Source organism: Solanum verrucosum, unplaced genomic scaffold (assembly GCF_900185275.1).
Source record: "Solanum verrucosum unplaced genomic scaffold, falcon-dt-bn FXZP01000115.1, whole genome shotgun sequence".
Lineage (NCBI taxonomy): Eukaryota > Viridiplantae > Streptophyta > Magnoliopsida > Solanales > Solanaceae > Solanum > Solanum verrucosum.
Genome location: NW_026020680.1, coordinates 3,140,826 through 3,166,090, shown reverse-complemented (window position 1 = coordinate 3,166,090; position 25,265 = coordinate 3,140,826). Strand labels below are relative to the sequence as shown.

Sequence of the window (25,265 nt, the reverse complement as noted above, 5' to 3'; positions counted from 1 at the left end):
GGAAGGTTGATTTCCTCAAGTTCATCCAGTTTTTCCATGAGAAATAGATTAGCAACAGATGCTACAGTTCTTTTCTCTGTCCTTGGCACCAATACCTTGTTGATGAATTCAAACAGCAACTGGTACTCCCCCTTGAGAAATTTCTTTGGCAACCCTGCATGTTTGATGTCCCCACGTTTAATAGCCTGTTTGGTGAATTCTTTCGAGGGTTTGCAGCCTTCAATTATCTAGATCCCTTTTACCGGGACACATAGAATGATTCCCAAGGTTTCCTCATCCAGAGATATTTTGACCTCTTTTACAGTAGTCCTAACCCCCTCCCCCATCGCTCAACAACTCCATCTTATAGTAGAATTCATGCACTTCTGGCTCGTGCAAGTATGGTGATGGTGCCTCAAATAGGTGACCCCAACCTTGTAGAGAAACAACATCAAATATATTAGACATACTGAATTCTGTTAGGATTTCAGAGTCAAATACTTCTACCATTCAGAACCTTTTGGTTCTCCATTTCCGCTATATGTTCTTCCCTGGTCATTTCCTTTTCTTCAACTTGTTTTGAACATGATGACCTGGTCCCTTGACAGATTTTGATTTTTCAGTGACCTTTTTACTCACTCTCTCCTTCTTCACATGAGATTTTTTCATTGACTTGTGACCTCTTTTGGATTTAACCCTCTCAAATTCTGCTTCTTTCTTTCTTTTTGCCACATGCGCAGCAACATCATCAGATTTTGTATCACTGGACCCAATAGGCAAATGAGTTGAGGTAGGTTCCCCAAGCAAGTGACCTTCTTGTCTTCTCTTTCTAGCCCTTTCTGTTTGAATCACATTTGCTGCTATGGCACTTCCCATGACCTTCTGCATCTCACTCTTGGTGCCATACTTCTTCTTGTCCCCCTTTGTGTGGGACTCGACTATCTTTCCTTTCCCCTTTCTTGTCCTCTCTTTTGCAGACTCAACAAGATCATTGTTGAGGTCGGTGTCAGGAACAATGTTAACTCCCTCTAGATCTGGGACACATGCTGTTAAGAAGTTAGCACCTAGAACCCCTTTCTTGCTTCATTTCAAAAGAACTTCTTCTTCCTCCCCTTCTTCACTTGCAACGTCAAATAACTTAGGAGTTTGGTCAAACACAGGTTGAACACTGTGAGGGATCTGTTTCGGCGATCTCAACTCTTATTTCAACAGAGTTGGTTGAACATCACCCCTGAGGGAGGCCAAACTTTAGACAACCACCAGTTCTGCCGCTATCGCCAGAATGTTTGACTCAGGACCCTTTCCCTCAGGCACATCTCCATCAAAAAGCCGCTAAGACATCATAGATGACACAACCCTAGAAAACACTTCGACCTCTTCAGTGGGGAGATCAGTACTGGGTTTCACAACTGATTGGGCCTCTGAGTTTTGAGATTTCTCACCGGATAGAACCAATGTAGGAGAATATGGCAAAACTATGTCAGATGGAAGTGTAGGAGAAGCCACCACTTCAGTATGAGGTGTGATGGATTCACCCGTCTCACCAACTCCACACACTGGTGTGGAAAGAAACTTTTCTTGTAGAGGAATAGAGAAATTGAATGAACTGGGTTTTCAATTTCTTGTGAGAGGGGAAGCTTTGAAGAAGAAAAAGATTGAGACATTTTGATAAGAAGAAAAAGATAGTTTAGAACAGAGTAGTGAATCACCAAAAGAAGATTTAAAAGAGATTAGGAGGTTTGGATTTACTAAAACCAGTTGTATTTAAGCACAAGGGGTATCGGGTCCCTGAAGAGTAACGACTCTTTGGATTTAAAGTGAAAAGACGTCTAACCTTTAGGGGACCATGTCCCATTTTGTATATAGCCCTGCCTGTATGATTAGATTTTCCCTTCAGCTAACATGTCATGAGTATATACCTACAGTAAGGTACCAAAAGTGAATTCTCAAACGATAAGCATTACAACTAGTATAGATACATGCCTTCCTTAACATAATCAACTAGAAGATTTTGTGCAAACTTGTTATGGAATCAGGTGATCTTGTGCATTCCCAACCTTAGTTTGTTTTTATAATACATTCTTTACTCAAGGGCTTTGTAAAGATATCATTCAATTGATCTTCTGTCTTGCAGAACCTCATCACCATATTTTACTTCTCAATATTGTCACTTAAGAAGTGATGCCTCACATCTATGTGTTTTGTCCTCTTATGCTGAACAGGGTTCTTGGCCATGTTTATTGCACTAGTGTTGTTGCATATTAGGGGAATAATGTATGTGAGAACACCAAAGTCTTCCAGTTGCTGCTTGATCCATATGAGTTGAGCACAACATGATGCAACAACCACATATTCTGCTTCTGATGTAGACAGTGCCACTGAATTTTGCTTCTTAGTCCCCCAAGAAATCAGTGATGATCCTAGGAAGTGTGTCATGCCTGATGTGCTTTTTCGATCAATAAGAAAACCTGCATAATCAGCGTGAGCATAACCAATTAGATCAAATGAGTCACCAGTGGGATAGAAGAGGGCCAGGTCATGAGTTCCCTTCAAGTATCTCAGAACTCGATTGGCTGCCTTCAAGTGTGGTTCCTTTGGTGTTGCTTGAAACCTTGCACACATGCCTACACTAAAGACTATGTCAGGACTGCTTGCAGTGAGGTACATAAGTGACCCAATAATTCCCCTGTACATGGTCTGATTAACCTCAATACCATATTCATCCAGATCAAGTTTCACACTTGTGCTCATATGAGTATCCAAGACTTTTGCTTCAAGCAGATTGGACTTTTTAAGCAATTCTTTTATATACTTCTCCTGACATATAGATGTGCCCTGAGAAGACTGCTTGATCTGCAATCCTAGGAAGAATGTAAGCTCCCCCATCATGCTAATTACAAATTCACTACTCATCAAATCAGAAAACTCTTTGCACAGTGAATCTGAAGTGGCTCCAAAAATGATGTCATCTACATATACCTGCACAATCAACAACTTCTTATCTCTGGATTTTAGGAACAAGGTATTATCAATTTTACCTCTTTTGAACCCATTTGCAAGGAGAAATTTTGACAGGCACTCATACCAAGCTCTGGGTGCTTGCTTTAGACCATACAAAACAGTTTCCAACTCCAGCACATGATTTGGCAGATCAATATCTTCAAAACCTGGAGGTTGTTTAACATACACCTCATCTTTCAAATGTCCATTCAAGAAGGCACTCTTGACATCCATTTGAAATAGTTTAAACTCCATGTAGGCAGCAAAGGCTATCAAGATTCTAATTGCTTCCATTCTGGCTACAAGAGCAAAGGTCTCATTATAGTCAATCCCTTCATGTTGATTATACCATTGCACCACGAGTTTTGACTTGTTTCTAGTAATGTTCTCATGTTCGTCAAGCTTGTTTCTAAAGACTCATATAGTCCCAACAATGGTTCTGTTGAGAGATCTGGGGACTAGGTGCCATAATTTGCTTCTCTCAAACTTATGAAGTTCTTCCTGCATTGATGTTACCCAATCTGCATCCTGTAAAGCCTCTTTGATATTCTTAGGCTCAATGGATGATATGAAGGCTGAATATGCAACTAGATTTCTTATTCTGGATCTAATTTGTATTCCAAAGTCAAGTGGAGAGATGAGGTTGTCTAGTGGATGTGAGGATTGATATTTCCATCCAGACTTTCTAGTTATCTTTTCTTCAATTTCAGCAGCGGATTCACCTTCTCCACTTTCTAGATTTTGAGATAATACCTCTTGAGCTGAACCAGAGGGACCAAGTTCTTCTGTGAGTTCTACACCATTTTCTCTTGCAACCTGTTTGCTTCCAAGATTTAGGATTGCCTTGTCCTGTTTTCCCTTGATCAACTCCTCCAAATCAGGGCCTTCTTTGTGTTCATCATTACTCTCTTCATCAGACTCATCAAATATCACATGTATGCTCTCTTCAACACATATATTTCTTTTGTTAAAAACTCAGTATGCCTTGTTAGTAGAAGAGTACCCGGCAAACACCCTTTCATCACTCCTGGCATCAAACTTGTCAAGGTTATCCTTTCCATTATTCAGTACAAAGCATTTGCAACCAAATGGCTTCAGATGAGCAATTGAAGGTTTCATGTTATTCACCAACTTATAAGGTGTTTTCTTGATCATGGACCTGATAAGACACATATTTGTAACATAACAGGTTGTGTTGACTGCTTCTGCCCAAAAATTCATTGCTAGCCCTGAGTCAATCAACACGGTTCTAGCAATATCCACCAATGTTCTGTTCTTCCTTTCGATAACTCCATTTTGCTGGGGAGTTCTTGGCGCAGAAAAGTTGTGATGAATTCCATTTTCAGCACAAAAGCCTTAAATTTGAGAGTTTTCAAACTCTGTGCCATGATCAAATCTGATGCTAACTATTTTGCAGTTAACCTTTAGTTGAATTACTTTTGAAAAGGTGATCAGAAGTTCGACTGTCTTGTCCTTAGTTCGTAGGAACATGTTCCAGGTGAACCTGGAAAAATCATCAACAACTACCATAATGTACTTCTTACCTCATCTGCTTTGAACTCAGATCCATGTGGAGAAGTTCTAAAGGTCTAGTTGTGCTCATACCTTTCTTGGATTTGAAAGATGATCTTGTTTGTTTCCTTTTTACACAGGCATCACATACTTTATCATCAGAAAACTTCAGCTTTGGCAAACCACGGACCAGGTCCCTTGCAGCAAGTTTGTTCAATAAGGATACACTCACATGACCCAATCGCCTATGCCATAGATTTGCATTGTTAGTTTGAGCACTTAGGCATGATAGATTGTCTCCTTCTACCGAGTCAAGATCTGCAACATACATATTTTTGACCCTTTTGGCAGATAAAACAACCTTGTTAGTTACACAGTTAGTTACCAAACACCCATCAGATAAGAACTTAACTTCATTTCCCTTATCGCAAATTTGGGAAATACTCAAAAGATAGTATTTTAAGCCATTCACATAATGTACATTGTCTATGGAATGATCAGTTGTTCTTCCTATCTTGCCAATTCCGAGAATGAAACCTTTCTTCCCACCACCAAATGACACACCACCTCCCTGGTGTGCTTCCAAAGAGAGGAAGTTTAGAGTATCTCCAGTCATGTGCCTTGAGAATCCACTGTCCATGTACCAGCACTGACTGTTTCCTCTCTTCTACACAAGACTCACTTATTAGACTTAGGAACCCATTTCAGATGGAGTTCCCAAAAACTGTCAAAAGGCTTAATAAGAAACCTTCATGTCCATGGGGGCAAAGTTTTCTTGTTAAAATGGTAACTGGGACCAGGTACCATTTTCCTTTTTACAAAAACTTTTCTGGATTTAAGAAACTTCTCCTGCCTTTCTTTTACTTCTCTCAGAATCTCACATTTTTCTTTCAGATGACCATTTCTTCCACAATGGGTACACAAAAGATTGTCAGAGACCGACACATATTTACCGTAGGGATTGCAGGGAAGCTCTATTTGTCTACAACCTAACCCTTTTTTGCTGTTGAACTTCTGATTTGCTAAGTTGGAGAGTATCTTAGACGAATCAGTCCATTTGAGGGAGTGGTTCAACTCTTATTTGATCTTACATAGATCCTTCACTAGTTGAGAATTCCTTTCAAGGGAGGCTACTAACTTAGACTCCGAGGTCTTAAGTTTCTCTTCTAGCTCAACCTCAAAGTTACTGAGTTTTCGCTTCCCACCCTCAGAGGTACCAGGTTCCTCATTGAGTTGCAAACTACCACTCATTTCAGACATTTTAGAGTTAAGAGCTGAGTTTTCATCCTCACACAAACTCAATTTTTCACTTATCATCAAATTTTCAGAAGTTAATTCATCAACTGAGTCAATTAATACAACAACAAGTTTTCTCAATCTTTTAATAGAAAGAGTGTCTAGATCATTTTTGAGATAAAAAAGGGTTACCTCATTCAGAACCTATTTATCGTCAAATTTTGCCATTAATGAGAAAATAGAGTTGAACACAGTTTCATCATCTTCGACAGCCATCATCGAGACATCTTCATGGTTGTCTGCCTCTTCTTCAGATTCGCTGGATGTAATTCCCCATACAACCAAGGCTTTTTTCACTAGTTGATTAGCATGAGCCTTTCTCTTGGCGTGGTCTAGGACCTGGTCCCTTCTGCGAGGTCTGAATTCCTGAGTTTCCTGCTTCTAACTCGGACAGTCCCTCATAAAATGACCAGGTTTGCCACATTTATGACAAAGATCATTTGCCTTCTTTTGAAAGCCTCTGTGTTTCTTGATAATCTTCTGGAACCTTCTAGTGACGTATGTCATTTCATCCTCCTCCTCAGTCCCATCGTTTAAAGACATTTTCAATGCTACTGATTTCTCTTTCTTTCCCTCCTTCATGTTTGACCCCTATTGTTTGTTCAACTCATATGTTTGAAGATATCCAATCAGTTCATCCATGGCGTGCACCTTCAGATCTTTTGCCTCAGTTATAACATTCATTTTACTCTCTTATGACTTGGGAAGCACCTTGAGAATCTTTCGAACTTGTTTGCTTGGTGGAATAGGTTCACCAAGGCATTTCAGTTCGTTGGTTATGAAGGTGAATCTTGAACTCATCTCGTGAATGGTTTCACCTTCCTTCATACAGAAACTCTCATATTGAGTCGTAATCATATCGACCTTAGACTCCTTCACTTGTGTCGTTCCCTCATGGGCTATTTGGAGACAGTCCCATATCTCCTTGGTTGTCTCATAGGCAGAGATTCTGTTGTACTCATCTGAGTCGATTCCACATACCAGAATCTTCTTCGCTTTATAGTTCTTCTCTATCTTCTTCCTATCTGTTTCGTCGTATTCCTTTCTGGTTTTGATAATCATCGTAGTAAGCTCTCCATCTTTCACTTCTTTTGTGGGAATGTAAGGTCTATCAAGAATCACGTCCACAACTCAGTGTCTTCAGCATTGATGTAGTCATGCATGCTATTCTTTCACCACCTATAATACTGTCCATTGAAGCGAGGTGATCTGGTAGATGACTGACCTTCCTCCATGTTGGGTGGAGCAGTCATTCCTTCATAATCTTTTCTTTTCTTAGTGTTACCCAAATAGAAAAGTCAAGCTCTGATACCACTTATTGGAATGTATGTGTCCACTTAGTTACGATAGGACCAGGTCCTTAGCACGATTACAATAACAAAAGTAAATAAGTACTGAAAATAAATAAGGTACACACAACTTTACGTGGAAACCTCCTTGCTCAAGGGAGTAAAGCCACGACCTGTCTCACATGATTTTTCAAACTGCTTTTACTAAACTTCACAAGCCAAAGTAAAACCCATTTTACAACACACACGAGATTAACCTACTAATCTCTATCCTGAGTAATACACTATCACTAAATGAGCCAAATCAATGCCTGCATTGCCCACTATACTAACTCAACTGATTAATATAGACTTTGACGTAAGACACTAAGTTGCCCACAACTACGTCTTACAAAGATTCATCCAAGGTTGAAACGTTTCTATCACAAGCGAAACGATTCCTACAATATACGTACAAATACAGGTAATCAAAGTAACAGGTGATTCAGGAAGCAATAATGCAATCTATTAGGTCCCTTGCTATTTTTAAGCTTGAATATCTCTCTTTGAATGAATGAGTTAGTTTGTTGTTTGTTGTCTTAAATATATCAACATCAAGAGTTAATACACATTGGACAAACAACCTCGTCCCTTTTGATTGATGTAGTACTCTGATGACTTCACCAACTTCTGACAAGGACAACTTTCCAGTTGTACAACATATGATCCTGGACGAGCATACTCTGCAGAGGACCGGGTCCCTGCACTTGTGAGCAGATCATCAAAATATCTGGGAGCATTAAGACTTATCATTTTTTTTGAATATTGTATCCTTTCTCAACGGATTGTATTATTTTCGCTATGTATGCTATTTTTGTTTTCCAAAATCTTGTATCCCTATTTCTTTCATAGTTAATTTGTGTTTTTTTTAAAAAAAATAATATTGTTTCCTTCCTCAATAGATTGTATTATTTCCACCATGTATGCTATTTTTTTCCAGAATCTTGTATCCTTTCGTAAATCATATTTATATGTGATGATTGGATTATGTTGGATACAATCATGTAATACAATTTCGCTGGAATACAATTTTAGTTTCCATTATGAAAGTAATATACTAATTTTAATTTGAATGGTAAAGTAAGTACATAAAATGTAAAAATTATTGGTATACAATTACGAAGAAAACATAATAAAAAATTTCTCTTTTTTGTTATTAAATAATTGTATTCTTTTAAATCAAACAAATAAAAGAATACATAAATCTGATACATAACAAACTAAAATATTGACATTTTAAATAAATATTAAAAGTGTGGCTAAGGGACCCTATTAAATGTCAAAATATTGACATTTTGAAAATTTTCCCTATATTTAATATTCAACTTAACTTGGCCCATGTATTAAAATAGGTTAATGAGTTCGTCATTTTTAATAAATAATTAATTTAGGAAAATAAAAGGAGGGGCAAAACCTTTACGGACGACAACCATGGCGGACTACCAATTGCATCAGGTAAAATCTCGCCTAATCCTTGTATTCTGGAAATGTGAATGAAGTGGTAGTATTATTATTATACTATATTATAAAAGTGTGGCGAAAGAGAAAATCAGAATGGAATTGTTTAAACCTCCTTACTGCCATCTTTGTTATTTTCTAAATTGGTGGGGGGACAAGCAATTAATGTCAATCATTGGCTAATGATGCCAATGTTTGACAATTGAGAAATTGATATTTGTTTTATATAAATATATAGGGAATAGATAGCAGAGAATAGCATGTTATCGATTCGATTATAGAAATTTCCTACGATTATCATCTTAAATTTAAGATTTTGACATGTTATAATTGCTAAATTAAATAGTAGGCATACTTTATTATATGAATGCCATTATAATTATGATATTGGAAGAACTAAGATTTAACTCTAGGCTTGAAATTTGGAAAATATGAGAGTTGACATGTTAGCAAGATTAGGAGTTTTGACTATAGGTTTGGGAGAGTTTTTGGGTCTAGGCTAAACATATAGTAATATGAGTGTTGTTAGTTCGAAATCTTATTGTGGTTATTTATTTGAATAGATTGTATTGATGTGGAAGTACAACGAAAGGGGAAGGCTCAAGTTCCGGAATGAATTGTTGATTAATTGAAGCAAGTGAATTTCTAAACCCTTGTTAATTGTATATAATCGTGTATTTCCTTGTGGTATGTGTTGGGGAGTAATGGGACTTGGTGATGGGTTGACTTGTCCATATTGAATAATTCTAATGATGAAAAATGGGTAATACACTACAAGAAGAGTGTGAATTACATGGGGATTAGTATGAAAAGCCGTAGGAAACTTATTTTCCTGCAAATTTTCATACTAATCCCCAGAAAAATCCTCATGTAATTCACACTTTTCTTGTAGTGATAAAAGGCAATGTGATTAATTATTGGTGTGTGATGTGTTGAGATGGTTTGAAAGGCTTATTGATTAATTGTTGATGTTATATCACAATTGTGCTGTTGTGAATTGTGCATTGTTGTGAAAATGGTCATCTCCTCATTATTTGTGTGAACATGCCATTTGCATTGGTTCTGAGACATGATTGTGATAAGTGTTATGTGAATTGAGGAAGAATAAGAAATTAAAAAGGATGTACCATTTATTCTCATAATACTTCCCCAGGTTTTAAGGAAAATTTCAATAAAACTTTTCGAGTTTTTGGGTAAAATCATTCTTAAACTTTACCTCCAACTTAAACTACATCCTTAAAATATATTTTTTTGGCAAAAAACATCCTCCAAATATTTAATAGCTAACCATATTCATCTTTATGTTAGGATTTGTCAGAAAACTAATGGATCACACAAAAATCAAGTCTCCTCTTCGTACTTATTATTCCGAGACAGCCCAAAAGTATTATTATGAACTTTTTCGACAATTGAGTTTAGCATTATGCAAAATCTTTTAATTTGATAGTTTTTTTTTTCATTTATTGTTCTTGTGATTTATGATAAAAAAATTTATCAATTGAAATATGCTTCTTCTCAATTGAATCTACTAGAAACAGTGTTTGTTGGAGACTTCCAATAATGGAGAATGAAACTCGAATGCAAGACAAAATCAGAATTTCGATTACCTTTATCAGATTGCCTCGAAAAATTATTGATCTAACTAGAATTTGAATTTGAAAAGGGTAAGGATAATTAAACTCCAACTTTTGTTCCTTTGTAAACGAGAAGAATAGCAGATCATGTATCCTCACACCTTCCTAATATTTTTTGTTTCAACAAGCAATGGTGTTCACGATTTTTAATATTTTTCTTTTTTCAGAAACATTTTATAGCATGTAATGAAATTATGTAGGAAAACTTTTGTTGATAGTAATGTGAATTGTACATATTTTTATAGGATCCCTTAGTTCTTTTTAAAATATCTAACGGGAGGATAAAAATTGGTAACTTTCAAATACTTGGAGGATGTTTTCTGCAAAAATAAAATATATATATATTTTAAAATATAGTTTAAATGTGGAATATAATTTAAGGATGATTTTTATCAAAAACTCAAATTATTCATTCATTGAAGCTAAATTCAACTTTAATCTTTGTTGGTTTCACTTGCTATATGTAAGTCAAGTTCTAAAAGTTGCTACAAGTACAACCACATGATGTCTAGACAATTCCTTAATGTTGAATGATCATGTGGGACTTTATATTTTATTCTCGGCATTAATTATTTATTTTTTTAAATCTAAAATTATACCGCAACAAATATGAATATCATGATAAACATATTAATCATTATTTTTTGAGAGGATAGAAAAATCTAAACTAAACAAATAAAAGTGAGCCACTGTAGTATCTAGGGATGTCAAAAGAATATGAAAATCGTCCGAATCAACCAAACCTAACCGAATCAATTTCTATAATTTTTTTAAACAAAAATACGGATTTTTACTTAAGTGTCTAACCGTCCTAAACAATTGGGATGATCTTTTTAATTTATAAAAAATCGAAAAATATCCAAACCGAACCGAATAATCTTACATGTATGTATATACATTTTATATATTAACAATATGTTAAAATCAATATATAAATGTATTTTATAACATTTTTCAAATATAAATATAACTTAGGTCCTAGGCCTAGATCTGATGACTAGACGACTTTGAGTCTTTACTCTTTAATTATCCTTTAATTAATTATATTTAAAATTAAAAGATACTATAATAGATACTTCATCAAACAATACGGCAAAACTTATACAAGTACTCCTATTAAATGTTTAAGATTAAAAAATACGGCAACAAGGTTCTACATTCTTGACATTTTGGTGAAGAATTGAAGTGCTTCTTTAAAAATATACTTGTGAAAGAAATATTTTAATAATAGTATATTGTGAAGTGATACTTAAAAAGTGAAAAAAAAATGAAAATAAACCCAACCGTACCAATACCGAATAAAAACCGATGTGATGGGGATGATTTTAAAAATCTAATTTTGGTTAGATCCGAAAAATTGAGATGATATAATTTTCTTAAAATAATTGACCAAATCTTTCCATTGACACCCCTTCACTAGTATCTCTTTGGTTTTTAATACACGGTTGATTCTTATAAGAACCTTTAATTTGGGGTTCTCTATAATTCAAGAAACGATTGTTTCTTAGAGTTAATATCTCATATGGTCACTCAACTTTGAATAGTTCACTCAGAAAGTCACTCAACTTTGAGTTGTTCACTTAGAAAGTCACTCAACTATTGATGTTTCACTTAGAAAGTCACCAAACTATTGATATTTCACTTAAAAAGTCACCCAATCAATTTAAATAATTTTTTTTATTAAATTTTGTAAAAATACAAAATAATTAAACTATTTTTAAAAAAAGTAATAAGATGTTTATTTGAATTATTTTATTAAATTTTGTTGAAATACAGTTTTGGTTTTTACCTATTTTTTTTAAAAAAAAGTTAGTAAAAGAATGCTACTGCGTGCTTTTCTTATTACTTCTTAATTACTACTTCTTATCAATTCCATCTTCCTATTTTTTAGATAATTTTTTGACATTTAATTCCAGTCATACAATTGTGATTTTGTTAGTTAATTTGTTTGTATATAACTTTGCCATTTGTGTTGTTTTAATTCCAGTCATACAATTACTAGAATGGTAAAGGGTTTTTTTTGGGTCAATTGTTGTACGTTTTATCAGAAAACTTATAATTAAATAATTGGAATGGATCAATAAATTAATTAAAATAGATATCTTATTATTTCTTTAAAAATAGGTTAAAATAAAATTTAATGAAAAATTATTCAAATTGATTGGGTGACTTTCTAAGTGAACAACTCAAAATTGAGTGACTTTCTAAGTGAACAACTCAAAGTTAAGTGACCATCTGAGATATTTACTCTTGTTTCTTAATAAAGACTTTCAGATTTTTAGCATAAACTAAATAGAAGTAGTAGAACTTCTCTAAATTAATAATCTCTTTAAGATAGAGTAATATTTTTCTCCGATTCTGATTTGGATCAGTGAAAAAATCACCGATTTTGATTAAATAATAAGATAATATATTTTTGGAAGATCAGTATAAATATATAATTCCATTAATATTATAAATTAATAATCCTTTAAAATTAGGAATAATGTATAACTATCCCTTAAATTATGACTGAAATTTCAGCGACATACCTTAACTTAACCAGAATCCTATTATCCCCTCGAACTCATTTTTCTGTATTTTCGTGCACTTTTTGTGCTGACATGGCACCCTCAACTAGAAAAGTTGATTGTGTTTGTACAACACGCACTTGCCACATGTATAATTATTTTTTTTAAAATCTTTTTATTTTCGTTATCTTGTATTTAAATTAAGTCAATACAACTATTTTTAATTTTTTTGTCTGGTATTTAAACTCTCTTTTTGTTGATTTTTTTTTTTACCTTCATTCATTGTTTTTTTCATTTTTTTCTATTGATTTTATTTATTCTTTTTACTTTCTTTACCTTTTCTTGTGATTTAATTTGATTTCAAATGTGTCGTGTATAGTGAAGAAAATCTAATAAAACGTAAAAAAAATTAAAATGTTGAAATTAAAGGACACTTTTTAATTATTTTTTAAAAATACACATAATTTTTTAAGAATAATTAAAAGTGAAAAGATAATAAATTAATGAATAAAAAAATAAAAATTTTAAAGTGAGGAAGAAATTAAAAGGGATAAGACACAAGTACCCCTTAGACTATGACCGAAATCCCAGAGACACATCTCAACTAAACCAAGACCCTATTACCCCCCTTGAACTTATTTTTTTTGTAATTTTGTACATTTTTTGTCTTATGTGGCACACTCTGTGACTCCACGCAATTGAGGCGCGTGAGAGATATTTGAATGTCACGTAAGCCAAAAAAGGTGCACAAAATTACAAAAAAAGGGTTAGGGGGGGGGGGGGGTAATAGGACCTTAGTTTAGTTAAGGTATGTTTTTGAGATTTTGGTCATAGTCTAGGGGGTACTTGTACCTTTTCCCAAATTAAAATAATACTTTACAAAGAAAGAAATGAAAATAACTATATATATATAAATATAAAAGTTATAATGTCAATAGTGATGTGTACTAACTAATTGTAAATAGACCAATTGAAAAATGACATGTGTCCAAGTTTTTCGGTCTTCACTTGCCTTCACTTTCTTTCGGTCATAGTTTAGGGGGACTACTTATGCATTATCCCTTAAAATTACAAAAACATCCAAGTGCACCAAAATATTGTGAAGAGTTTTGGATGCGATAAGTGCTTATGTAAGTGTAAATCGTTCCAAAGGTATTGTTTCGTCTTCAACTTCATCATCAACATTGTTTTCTCCGATGGTATCCACAATTTCTTCTTCTAAGCTCTGCCTCTGAACATGTATCATTTTCACAATTTATGTATAATTTTGTAGAGATATTATTTAATTGATAAAGTTATATTTATTAATTTAAAGAGTGTTTTCGAGATTAAATGAATGTTAGTTTTGATTAAATCAATATCATTGTATCTTACTAATATATATATATTGAATTAATATAAAATAAATATATTCAGAGGTCCAGAGAGCTTAGAAGAAATTACGGATACCATCGGAGAAAACAATGTTGATGTTAAAGTTGAAGACGATATAATACCTTTGGAACTAATTAATTACACGAAAGTAAACACATATCACATCTAGAACTCTTCACAAATTTTTGGTGAAGTTCAAGAAGACAGCATCGAAACTTTTAGATGTAATAAGAAAGTTAGAAATGAACTTCAAGTAGATTTAAATTTTAACAAAAAAACAAAAAACACTATAATCATATTTCACAAACTGTCTTGGATGTTTTTGCATTGTAATTTTAAGGGATAAGACATAAATACCCCTAAACAAAATTAGTTGTCTCAATCTTCATCTCCTTCGTGAGTTATTAAATTTCATAATTGATTTGATTACATAAATTTTAGGGAAAATGCATAAGTACCCCCAGCCTATGCCCAAAATTCTTGAGACACACCTAACTTTTACTAAGGTCCTATTACCCCCTCAAACTTATTTTATATATAATTTTCTACCCCTTTTCGGCCTACGTGGCACTATCTGACAATTTTTTCAAGGATAGTGCCATGTAGGCCGAAAAGGGGTAGAAAATTAATTAAAAAATAAGTTCGGGGTAATAGAACCTTAGTAAAAGTTAGGTGTGTCTCAGGAATTTTGGGCATAGGCTGGGGATAGTTATGGCATTTTCCCTGAATTTTATGTATAACCCAGAAATAAAAGAGACAACTCGAGCTAATCCTAACCAAAAAAATTCTAGACAAAAAGTTGCAGTGGCTCATAGACTATGAAGAAGTGTTTTTGTCACTGAATGAATTAAGGGTAATTTCATTTATCCAAACTGATGAGGCCTTTCACTTAATTGGGTAATTCAGAGTGGGAGTTGATCACATTTGGATTTCATGATCAAAACTATGGCTCAGGGATGCTAACTTATCTGCCGGCTGGTTAGTATATGATACTGAAACCACGGGATTTAACTAAAGTATTCTCCATTCTCCTTTGATACATTTAGCTAGCAAAAGTGATTCAGTTTCACAAGCATACAAGGTGATAAGTTGTGAATTTTCGATAAACCAAAATGGTATAGAAGGTGTACAGTATTTCACAAGCATAATAGCTCCTAACATTACATATTGAAATATATGAATAAAAATGTTGCTCTTAATGAAACTAATATTTCAAGAGTTGGTTAAACTGCAGGAATTTTTCTACTTTATCTGCGGAAAATGGCTCAAAATAACATTGATGATGTATTGGATCACCTAAGAATGATAAAGAGTGGAGGCTATCTGAATATCGTCGATATTGAGGCACTTGAAATGGAGCTAAGATTTTTCAGAACTTTTCTCAAAAACCATCATGTTCTTTGGCCTGATTCCTTAGTCAAAATCACAAAGAAGGCCAAATTGATTGTGGAAATGCTTGCTTTTGGTGGAATACCAGAAGAATGCAGAACTAACATTTATGGGGAGAGGCTAGTATCACAGTTGTGGGAATTCATTGAAGGTTCTGCTAGTTCAATGCTGAATTATGAGTCAGATGATTCCTATCTGATAGAATATATGGATTACCTCGAAAAGAATCTAAATGATGCACCGTATCTAGTCAAGTCTGATCCTTTCTTGATAAAAGAAACCAAAATCCTTCAGAAGACAGATAGGTATTTAAGGCAGTTGATCTTCATTCAAAAGAAAATGAGGTTTCTAAGATACTTATATAGCACAGAGATAAATGGTTACGTCAACCATGAGAAGTTGAAAGGTTTGCTGACCCGAATTCAGTTTATGGCTGAAAATGTGGGACATTTCTGTCCTGCTCTTTGGGTTAATGAAGATGAAGATGATGCCGATTCAAAAAAGGATGAAAATGACACCGATTCAGATGAAGATGATACAGATTCAAAAGAGGATGGAGATGATACATTTAACATCGAGAGTAAGCTTCCTTACCTACTATTCCTGATTGTACTAGTGGAGCTGGAAATGAAGAAGATTTTTCTCTGTGAACTAAAGGCTTCAAAATTTACTCAATCAAGAACTTTCAAGGACAAGAAATTACCAAAAGGATTTTCACATCATCTCCATGGTCTGTTGATGTATCTTAGACAGAAAAAGCTTAAGAACTTTGTTTCTGCTCGAAACATTGATGTGGCAATAGAGTTCTTGTTGGTTTTTCTCGGTGATGTGCCAAATCATGTTATTAATGGAAAGAGGTTGAATGAAGTCTTGGAAAAGATTGGAGTTCTTGTGGGTGATGTACTATGTGTAATTCAAATGCATCTTGAGGGATCTATAATCAAAGAAGATGCTAGCAAGATTGATCTTAGCACAATACAGATATTCGAGAAAATTGAAGATCTTAAGGCACAAGTGGAAGAAAAGTACAAATACTTAGAATACAATCCTTCTCATGAGTTCCCCACTGTTGGTGGATTGAGCTTTCTTTATTCTCTCCTTTGTAAATTGAATGAGATGTTGAAATCTGAAACAGGTTTGGTTTTCATGATGAAGCCTCATATTGGCATTTTAGAGAAAGAGCTCTCATCTCTAATGTCTGTTTTTGGAGATGTTGCACAGGTGCAACGTGAACATAAAATTCTTAAAGAACTTCGGAAGCATATTATCAATTTGGCATATGAAGCTGAAGTTTCTATTGACTCTACTCTTGCTCAATATAATGTTCTTTGGCATTCTTTTCACTCACTTCCTGCAATCATAGAAGAGATCAAACATACTCGTATGGAGGTGACAAAGATGTGGTCAGAGAACCTTGTTAGTAGGCCCTACTCTGTAGTTGAGCCATCTAAACATTTGCCAACTCAATATAACAATCTTATGAATGATGAGGAGATAGTAGGTTTTGAGAATGACACAAGAATAATTCAGCATCTGATTCAAGGAAGAAATGAGCTAGATGTCATCCCGATTGTTGGTATGGGGGGACAAGGTAAAACAACCTGTGCTAGAAAGTTGTACAACAGTGACATCATTGTTTCTCATTTTGATGTTCGGGCATGGTGCATCATCACCCAAACATATAACTGGAGAGAGTTATTACAAGAGATTTTTAGCCAAGTTACCGGTTCCAAGGACGAGGGAGATAAGGATGACATCCTTGCTGACATGTTGAGAAAAAGCCTAATGGGAAAGAGATATCTCATTGTATTAGATGATATGTGGGATGGTATGGCATGGGATGACTTAAGGCTTTCTTTTCCCGATGTTGGAAATAGAAGCAGAATAGTAGTAACAACTCGACTTGTGGAAGTTGGTGTGCATGTCATACACCATACTGATCTTTATTTCTTTCCATTCCTCACACCAGAAGAGGCTTGCAGATTATTGCAGAAAAAAGTGTTTCAAAAGGAAGTTTGCCCATCTGAACTAGAAGATGTGAGTCTAGCAGTTGCAAAAAGATGCAAAGGACTGACTCTAGTAGTTGTATTGGTAGCTGGAATAATCAAAAAAAGGAAAATGGAAGAATCTTGGTGGAATGAGATTGAAAATACTCTATTTTCCTATCTTAGTAAGTCTGAAGAATATAGTCTGGAGACTATGCTTTTAAGTTATTATAACTTACCCGATCATTTGAGACCGTGCCTTCTTTACATGGGGATGTTTCTGGAGGATGAAAGAATTCCAGTGTCTCAATTGATAAGTTTATGGATCGCAGAAGGTTTTGTGCAGAACATTCAATCTGGAAGCTTGGAAGATGCAGCTGAAGGTTACTTGATGGATCTCATTAGCAGTAACGTGGTAATGGTTTCAAGGAGAAGATATAACGGTAAAGTCAAATACTGTCAGGTTCATGACGTAGTGCTTCACTTTTGCTTGGAGATGAGCAGTGAAGAAAAGTTTATGTTGGCATTGAAGGGAAATCGTAGCCAGTTTCAACCTTGTGATTGGAAAGAAAGTCGAGTGAGCTTCAGTTTCAATAATGAGCTTTCCATGTTTGCATCTCTAGGCTCCAAAACACGAAAGCGTTTCCAGGAGCACTTGAGGTCACTGATAACGACCAATCTAAGTGAATTTCATGATTGGAATCCCTTCCGTCAGGTTAGTGAAGTGAGACTTCTTAAGGTCTTGGATTTGAGTTCTCATACAGTGGATCATTTTGGGTCAGCTACATTGAAACCACTAATTCACCTAAAGTACCTCTCTGTTCACACAATTACATTCAATTTTCATCGAGAACCGCACCTGCCCCATCTTGAAGCTTTAATTGTGAAGTGTTTCATCAAGCCTACAGTGTTACCAAAGATTTTTTGGAAAATGGAAAAATTAAGGCATGTTGATATTAGTAAAGCTGTTATTGATTTGGAGGGGATCTTTGAAGAATCACCTAAGTTGGAAAACTTGAGGATATTAAGGAATGCTAGATTTCGAATTCGCAATGCTGATAGTGTGGATGTGTTATTATGGGGGTGTCCTAATCTTCAAGAATTTGAGATCTTTTTTAAGGGCGATAACAAAAGATATTTTAGTCCCAATTTGGAGAGTCTTACCCAGCTTCAAATACTTCGCCTTTATGTTAAGTGGCCCCGAATTGTATCCGAGTTACACTTGCCTTCAAATTTAATGAAGATGGTACTAACTGGAAATCCTACAGAAGTCATGATTTCCCTCATTGCGGGACTACCAAGTCTGGAGTATCTCAAATTAAGCAGGAAGTCTCAGATTTGGATGAAATTAGGAGAGTGGTGTCTTAGAGATATCGCGTTCCATAAACTTAAATTCTTAAAACTGGTGTGGTTAAATATATCAAGGTTGGATGTCTCGGAGGAATCCTTTCCCCAGCTCGAAACACTTGTTATAAAAGGAAATGACGAGCTCAAGGAGGTCCCCCTTAGCTTTGCAGATGTTCCAACACTGAAACAGATTAAGTTGATTGACTGCAATGAATCACTGGAGGCTTCAGCTGTGAGAATTAAGGAAGAAGTCCAAGCAATTGAAGGATGTGACCGTCTTCAACTTATTATTATCAAAGTAAGTAGAAACAAACTCCTATGTGTTGTTTTTGAGTATCAACGAGCCTCTAATGTGCAAACAATATGTTCAATACAGGAAAGGTGGCAAAACATCCGGAAGTGACGAAAATCATTTTAGAAATCCCAATTTTCTTCAATTACTTCGCCTTTTTCCTTTCGGAGGTCCATAGTAGTATCCAAGTTACACTTGCCTTCAAATTTGAGAAGCTGGTATTAAAGGGGACTCCTATAGAAAGCATGATTTCCTTCATTGCGGGACTACTAAGCCTGGAGTAAACTCAATTAAGGGAGCGGATTACTCGTGTTCATGTCAGAGTTGATGCCTCAGAGATATCACATTCCATAAACTTATGTATCTCAAGGTGGGATGCCAGGCATCTTTTCCCCTGCTTGAAACACTTTTTATGAAGTCATTCGTTTCAAAGGTATAACATCTGTTTCATTCCACTTCTTATACATTATGTGTGAGTTTTCTATATTATTATTTATTTTTCTTTTGAGAATTTTGAACTACGGCAATGTGTTTTTACAGCTGTTGTGGCATGGGAGCCAGGGAACCTGGTACTGATCGAGGACTTGGAAGATTTCATAATTTCAGTAAAAATATCACGAGCTGGATGGACTTTTTATTTTATGTATTAACACAGGCTTCTTTTCATAAATAATGTCTTTTTGTAAACTTTTCAATCACAAGACACTCACATGTTAATTAAAAATAGTATAAGTATATCTAAAGGACTCCTACTTTAAAAAGAGTTCAAGTTATGGTAAATTTGTATAGTGTTACAGTAAAGAACTTGAAAGTGTTATATACATATGTAATATATTTCGTGGAGTTTGAAGTTATGTAGTATTCCTAAAATCCCAAAATAAAATTATAAGTTTAAAAAAAGAAGTCTGATTCCTAAACCAAATTGGTTTCTTCCTTTTTCTAAACTCTATATTCGGGTTACTACTTCTTGTATAAATAAAACACTCGTCCTCTTTTCATTCTTTATTAGGACACTAATATTTCTTACAATATTTTCTTTTCTCACTCTCAACACACAATATGGTTTTCACGCAGCTGAGTTTAGATGATTTTTCGGGTATGAGATGCACGCGCAACATGAATCCTATAGATTATATGCTTGCTGTATCTGAAGTCTCTTGCTTAAAATCTAAGTATGGTGAAGAAGATAACTTAATCGCCGAGCAAGACAAAGAATTTCGTTATAAGAAAGAAGAAAGGAACGCTCAGAATATACAGTCCATCTTATCATCATACTCACAAGTTCTTGATCGTCGTCAACAAAAACATTCCGTTCTTGATTGCTTCGTCCCAAAGGGGAAACTATCAAAACCAAACAGGCAGCCAAGAAAGTTTACTGAACGATTCGATGGTGAAGTTGAACCGATGATCAAGAAAGCTGTGGAAAATAATTCTGAAGAAGACCAAGAACAGAGAGTAGTAAAGGTTGACGATGAGGAAAAAAACAGAGTAGAACTAATTGGTGTGAGCAATCAAGAATTTTCCGAAAACAGAGTAAACAGAGGATCAGAAGAATGTGAATGTTTATTGGTCGAAAAATCAGGGGTAAAGAAGAGGAAAATTAATCATACAGTTGAAGCCGTCGCGCCACCTGTTGTAATCCTCAACAGAGAATTGAGTATTGAATTCAAGAATCAAATTACGTTCATTGGGGGTTCAGTTGAATCAGCTAAATTGGTTATTGAAAAGATACTATTCGATACGGATGTTAATCCAGCCGAAGGAAGGCTTTCAATCCCACAAAAGCAGATGAGTAATAGGTTTCTAAATACTGGAGAAGAACAACTTTTGAATACGCGCAATGGAGCTAAAATGTCTGAGATGAATGTGTCATTAATTGAGCCTTCGCGTCAAGTAGTTCAAATCAATCTGAGAAAATGGACTATGAATAAAAATAATGGAAAAACAAGTTCAAGTTATGTTTTAGTAAAACACTGGAATGATGTGACAAAAAGGAACGGTTTGAAAAGCGGTATGAAGATGCAATTGTGGGCATTCCGAAAGGATGAAAATTTATGTTTTGCATTGGTTAAAGTTTAAGATTTCAAGTTAAGTTACTTAGTAGTAACATGAATTCTTAGTAGTAGTTGTTGTTGTTGTCTTCATCATTGTCGTAACAGTAGTTGGCGGTATAATATTAACATGTTTCTTTTTGGTGTGAATAATTTAGTCAAGAAAGGAGGGACATACATATGAAATACCTACAGAAGATATCAATCTCAAGGTAAATTAGTCTTCCATCTGTTTATGCATACTTCCCTCAACTAAAAATATTAAGAATTTAATTCTTGATCGGACATCAGTTATAGTTGCAGTAAATTTCTTCAATCAGAATATTTGTAACTTTTATACAAAACTACATTCCATTTTGTTCATAAAACTGATGAATTGTTAGCCATCATGAGAAATATTTCGTGTCACTTTGTGAGCAACCTATTGCGGAAACATAGTTGAGTCTACAAGTTTAGTTTGAATTTTCATAATTAAGTGATACCAAGTAGATCCCTTCTTCCACGAATCAATTCACATAAGTATTTACATCAACCAGATCGTTGTGCTTAATGATGAACTTCAGTTCACACCAGGGCCGGCTCTATGTATACAAAAATAAGGCATTGGCCTTAGGCCCCCAATTTTAGGGGGCCCCAATTTTTTACCAAGAATAAATTATGTGTTAATTTTTTAAAGAAAAACATTAATTATTTATGATAAAAAGTATATATTTAAAATTATTATTTTATTCTCTTCAACCCCATTCAAATAGAAGAAATCAAGAAAATATTGTTTTATTTTCTTACACTATCTCTACTAATACTCACATTATTTTCTTTTTAACTCCTTTTACACTCTCTTCTTTAAATTGTTGATAAGTTAGAGTAATATTCTGTCAAAAATATCAATTAATAGTTGAAAAGTGTTGAACAAATTGAATTGTAAATTCTTTTTCCATTTCTTCTTAGATTTTCAAGCATTACAACAACCATAGTAAAATGTGGGGTAACCAAATTATCAACTTCGTCAAAGCTATGGTTCTAACTCTTATATTTATTTGAAATTTGTCAACTTATTACTCGTAGAACTATGTTAACAATTCATATAATGATTGCCTGAGTAAAATAATATTTTTCAACGTTGAATTAATAAAATCTTATTTAAAACTAATAATTGAAAAAGAAATCGAATAAATAATTTATATATAAAGAAATTATTAGGTAATACTTTGCATTTAAAAATGTAAGAGAAATAAATTTTAAATAAATGCATGTGAAGTTTATTTAGATTTTAGGCCTCTAATTAAGATTTCGCTTTAGGCCTCCGATTACGTTGAGCCGCCCCTGGTTCACACACAAGTTCAGGCCACAAACTATTTGTCTGGCAAAAGTAGAATATTGATCCAATAACCAAGTCAAAAAGTTAAAACTCTTAGCATGATGAATTATTAGAGAATGATTGTATATATTAATGTATTTAGTGTTGTAATTATAGAGATTTGCTGTAATAATCATATAGAATAATATTTTGATAGAATAGCGGATTTGGAGGGATAACATAGCAGATTTAGAAGGATTTGAATGACAGATTTAGAGGGATGAAAAGTTGATCTTTAGGGATATGTAATGTGTATACTCTCTATATAGAGGAAAGACTCTCACTTTGAGAGGCATTCAACAAAATCTTAACAAAAACAAGCTAAAGTACTAATCTACAAAGTGAAATTACATAGCAGGAAAGCCATTGTTTGTGAAAATGGTCCGTGATACATGGTTTGATGACCAATTCTATAGGGTAACGATCCCGGAATATAGAACTTAAAATTATGTGGTACTAAAGACATTTGCTTGATTACTGAGGAGAATGTGATATACACAGTTATTTTCATGTGTTATTCATTAATGTCGGGTATAGCTGCTTCAATAATTCGTATATGACATAACCACCAAGGAGAAAATGAATTTTGATGAAATAGAGTACATCATTAATGTTACTTCAAATAAGCCATATGGTATATCTGATGGATCAAATCCATTTTTGAAGGTAGTAAAACTCCAAGGTTCAACTTAGAAAGAAATGGAGTTTGGATGAGACTATGTGATCCTTTTTTGCATAGTCAAGAACGGGAGATGAAGATGCCAGGTGATTGATTGTTACAAAGAAGTATTTTACAAATCATATCTTAGGGGAAAGCATTTCAGGAAGAATCGCGTGTTTAATATGGATATGAGTGTTGGAGGCTTTCTAGCTCTCTTCTATCTCCTCAAATCACCTACAGAAGGTATCAATCTCAAGGTGAATTGGCCTTCCATAAGTTGAGTTCCATCTGTTTATGCATAGTTCTTATTGTCAATGAGATCCTCAACTAAAGTCTAAAAGTACAGAGAATTTAGTTCTTGATCAGACATCAGATATGTCACTTTTTGTGTAACTTTTATTCAAGACTACATTCCATTCTGTTCAGTTTTGGGATAAATCTGATGAATTGTTAGCCGTCAGGAGAATTATTTTGCGTCACTTTCTGAGCAACCTATCGCGGAAACATAGTTTAATCTAAAGATCCTTCTTTAAGACCTCAGGGAGATTAAGTCCTCTGATAAGCAAACTTCCTTTAGATTCAGTCCTCAAATTGCAACATGTGTGAATATTTTTCTTAACCCTTTTGCTGTAAAAACAGTTCTGAGTTCTGTACATAATATCACTCTCATTCCACTTGGAATGCAGCGGAAAGTCAGTGCATTCCCTCAAATTCTTGAAAACCTCTACTTGAAAAGGACACTAGAAGCAGTCTTTGTCAGGCGCTTGATGTCAAGGTTATATCGCCTGCAAAAGATGCGTCCTGTATACCAACATGTGGTATATTATTCTCATCTAAATTTCTCCTCTACTGGTTCTTTTTCATTAGGTCACCTTGCCATCTGGTCTTTTTGCTATATATTCCAGCAATTTGTTTGGCGATATTCATATCATATATCATTGTAACAATTGTCAGCACAATGTAATTTACAAACTCCGCTTGTTGATATATTTTTGCCTATAATAGCATTAGTAATACTTGAGAATATATTTATTGGTGAGATCCTTGGATCAGTAGTAGCTGGAGATTTGTCAGCAGTAAAATCTACCTTTGAAGTGAAGAAGTTAAAAGTGATTGAGTGCTACTGGAGTTGAATCTGAAGATGGTGAAATCAGTATTGATAAAGAGCTAAAATGAGTAATAGGTTTCTAAATACTGGAGAAGAACTTTTGAATATGCTCAATGGAGCTAAAATGTCTGAGATGAATGTGTCGTTGATTGAGCCTTCATGTCAAGTAGGTCAAATCAATCTGAGAAAATGGACTATGAATAAAAATAATGGAAAAACAAGTTCAAGTTACGTTTTGGTCAAACACTGGAATGATGTGACAAAAAGGAACGGTTTGGAAAGTGGTATGAAGATGCAATTGTGGGCATTCCGAAAGGATGAAAATTTATGTTTTGCATTGGTTAAAGTTTAAGATTTCAAGTTAAGTTACTTAGTAGTAACATGAATTCTTAGTAGCAGTTGGTTGATGTTGTTGTTGTCTTCATCATTGTCGTAATAGTAGTTGGCATTTTAATATTAACATGTTTCTTTTTGGTGTGAATAATTTAGTCAAGAATGGAGGGGCAGACATATGAAATATGATTGACGTTTCATCTAAATTAGTAACAGATGATATGTTGTAAAATTTGGTCCTTCAGAGATCGATATGAGTGCTGGAGACTTCTGAGCTCCTCAAACTAAATGATGAACTGATGTCTTTCACTGTTAAATAGCTTCTTTCATTCAGGATATATTAGTGAGTCCGGCTAGCTGGAAAAATGTTGCAACAATTGATTGTGTGTGATTTGCTTCATATGAAGGGTCGTGAATAGTGATGACATTCCTGTCGGCCTTGGAGATGGATTCACAATGAACTAGTCTGATGTGAAGTAGTTTTCTCTGGTGCAGCACAGAGCAAAAGTATATAATGCCAAACAAAGATGAAGAAATTCTTACTATGTGGCTTACGATACATGTTTCTTCCAAAAGCCTCATGTCTACATGAGACGTCCTCTGGATCTCCGATTATACCATTAGATTTATCACTTTTGAGAGAAGCAACAA

The 25,265-nt window shown here is 34.5% G+C and overlaps 2 protein-coding genes across 2 annotated transcripts; both read left to right on the top strand.

Annotated features, from left to right (window-relative positions):
• Nucleotides 1-15,351: 15,351 nt before the first annotated feature.
• Nucleotides 15,352-19,215, top strand: LOC125812285 (putative late blight resistance protein homolog R1A-3). The gene has a single exon (XM_049491796.1). It carries the CDS (start codon nucleotides 15,352-15,354, stop codon nucleotides 19,213-19,215), a length of 3,864 nt encoding a protein of 1,287 aa, XP_049347753.1.
• Nucleotides 19,216-20,163: 948 nt separating this feature from the next.
• Nucleotides 20,164-21,183, top strand: LOC125812227 (B3 domain-containing protein At3g25182-like). Its single transcript, XM_049491753.1, has 2 exons — nucleotides 20,164-20,605; nucleotides 20,687-21,183. The coding sequence occupies exons 1-2, from the start codon at nucleotides 20,164-20,166 to the stop codon at nucleotides 21,181-21,183; spliced, it is 939 nt and encodes a 312-aa protein (XP_049347710.1).
• The last annotated feature ends 4,082 nt before the right edge of the window (nucleotides 21,184-25,265 follow it).

Coding starts and splice junctions, on each gene's coding strand:
- LOC125812285 (XM_049491796.1), top strand. CDS start 15,352: ATGGCTCAAAATAACATTGATGATGTATTGGATCACCTAAGAATGATA.
- LOC125812227 (XM_049491753.1), top strand. CDS start 20,164: ATGGTTTTCACGCAGCTGAGTTTAGATGATTTTTCGGGTATGAGATGC. Junction 20,606..20,686: donor AAACAGAGTAGAACTAATTG/GTGTGAGCAATC, acceptor TCGAAAAATCAG/GGGTAAAGAAGAGGAAAATT.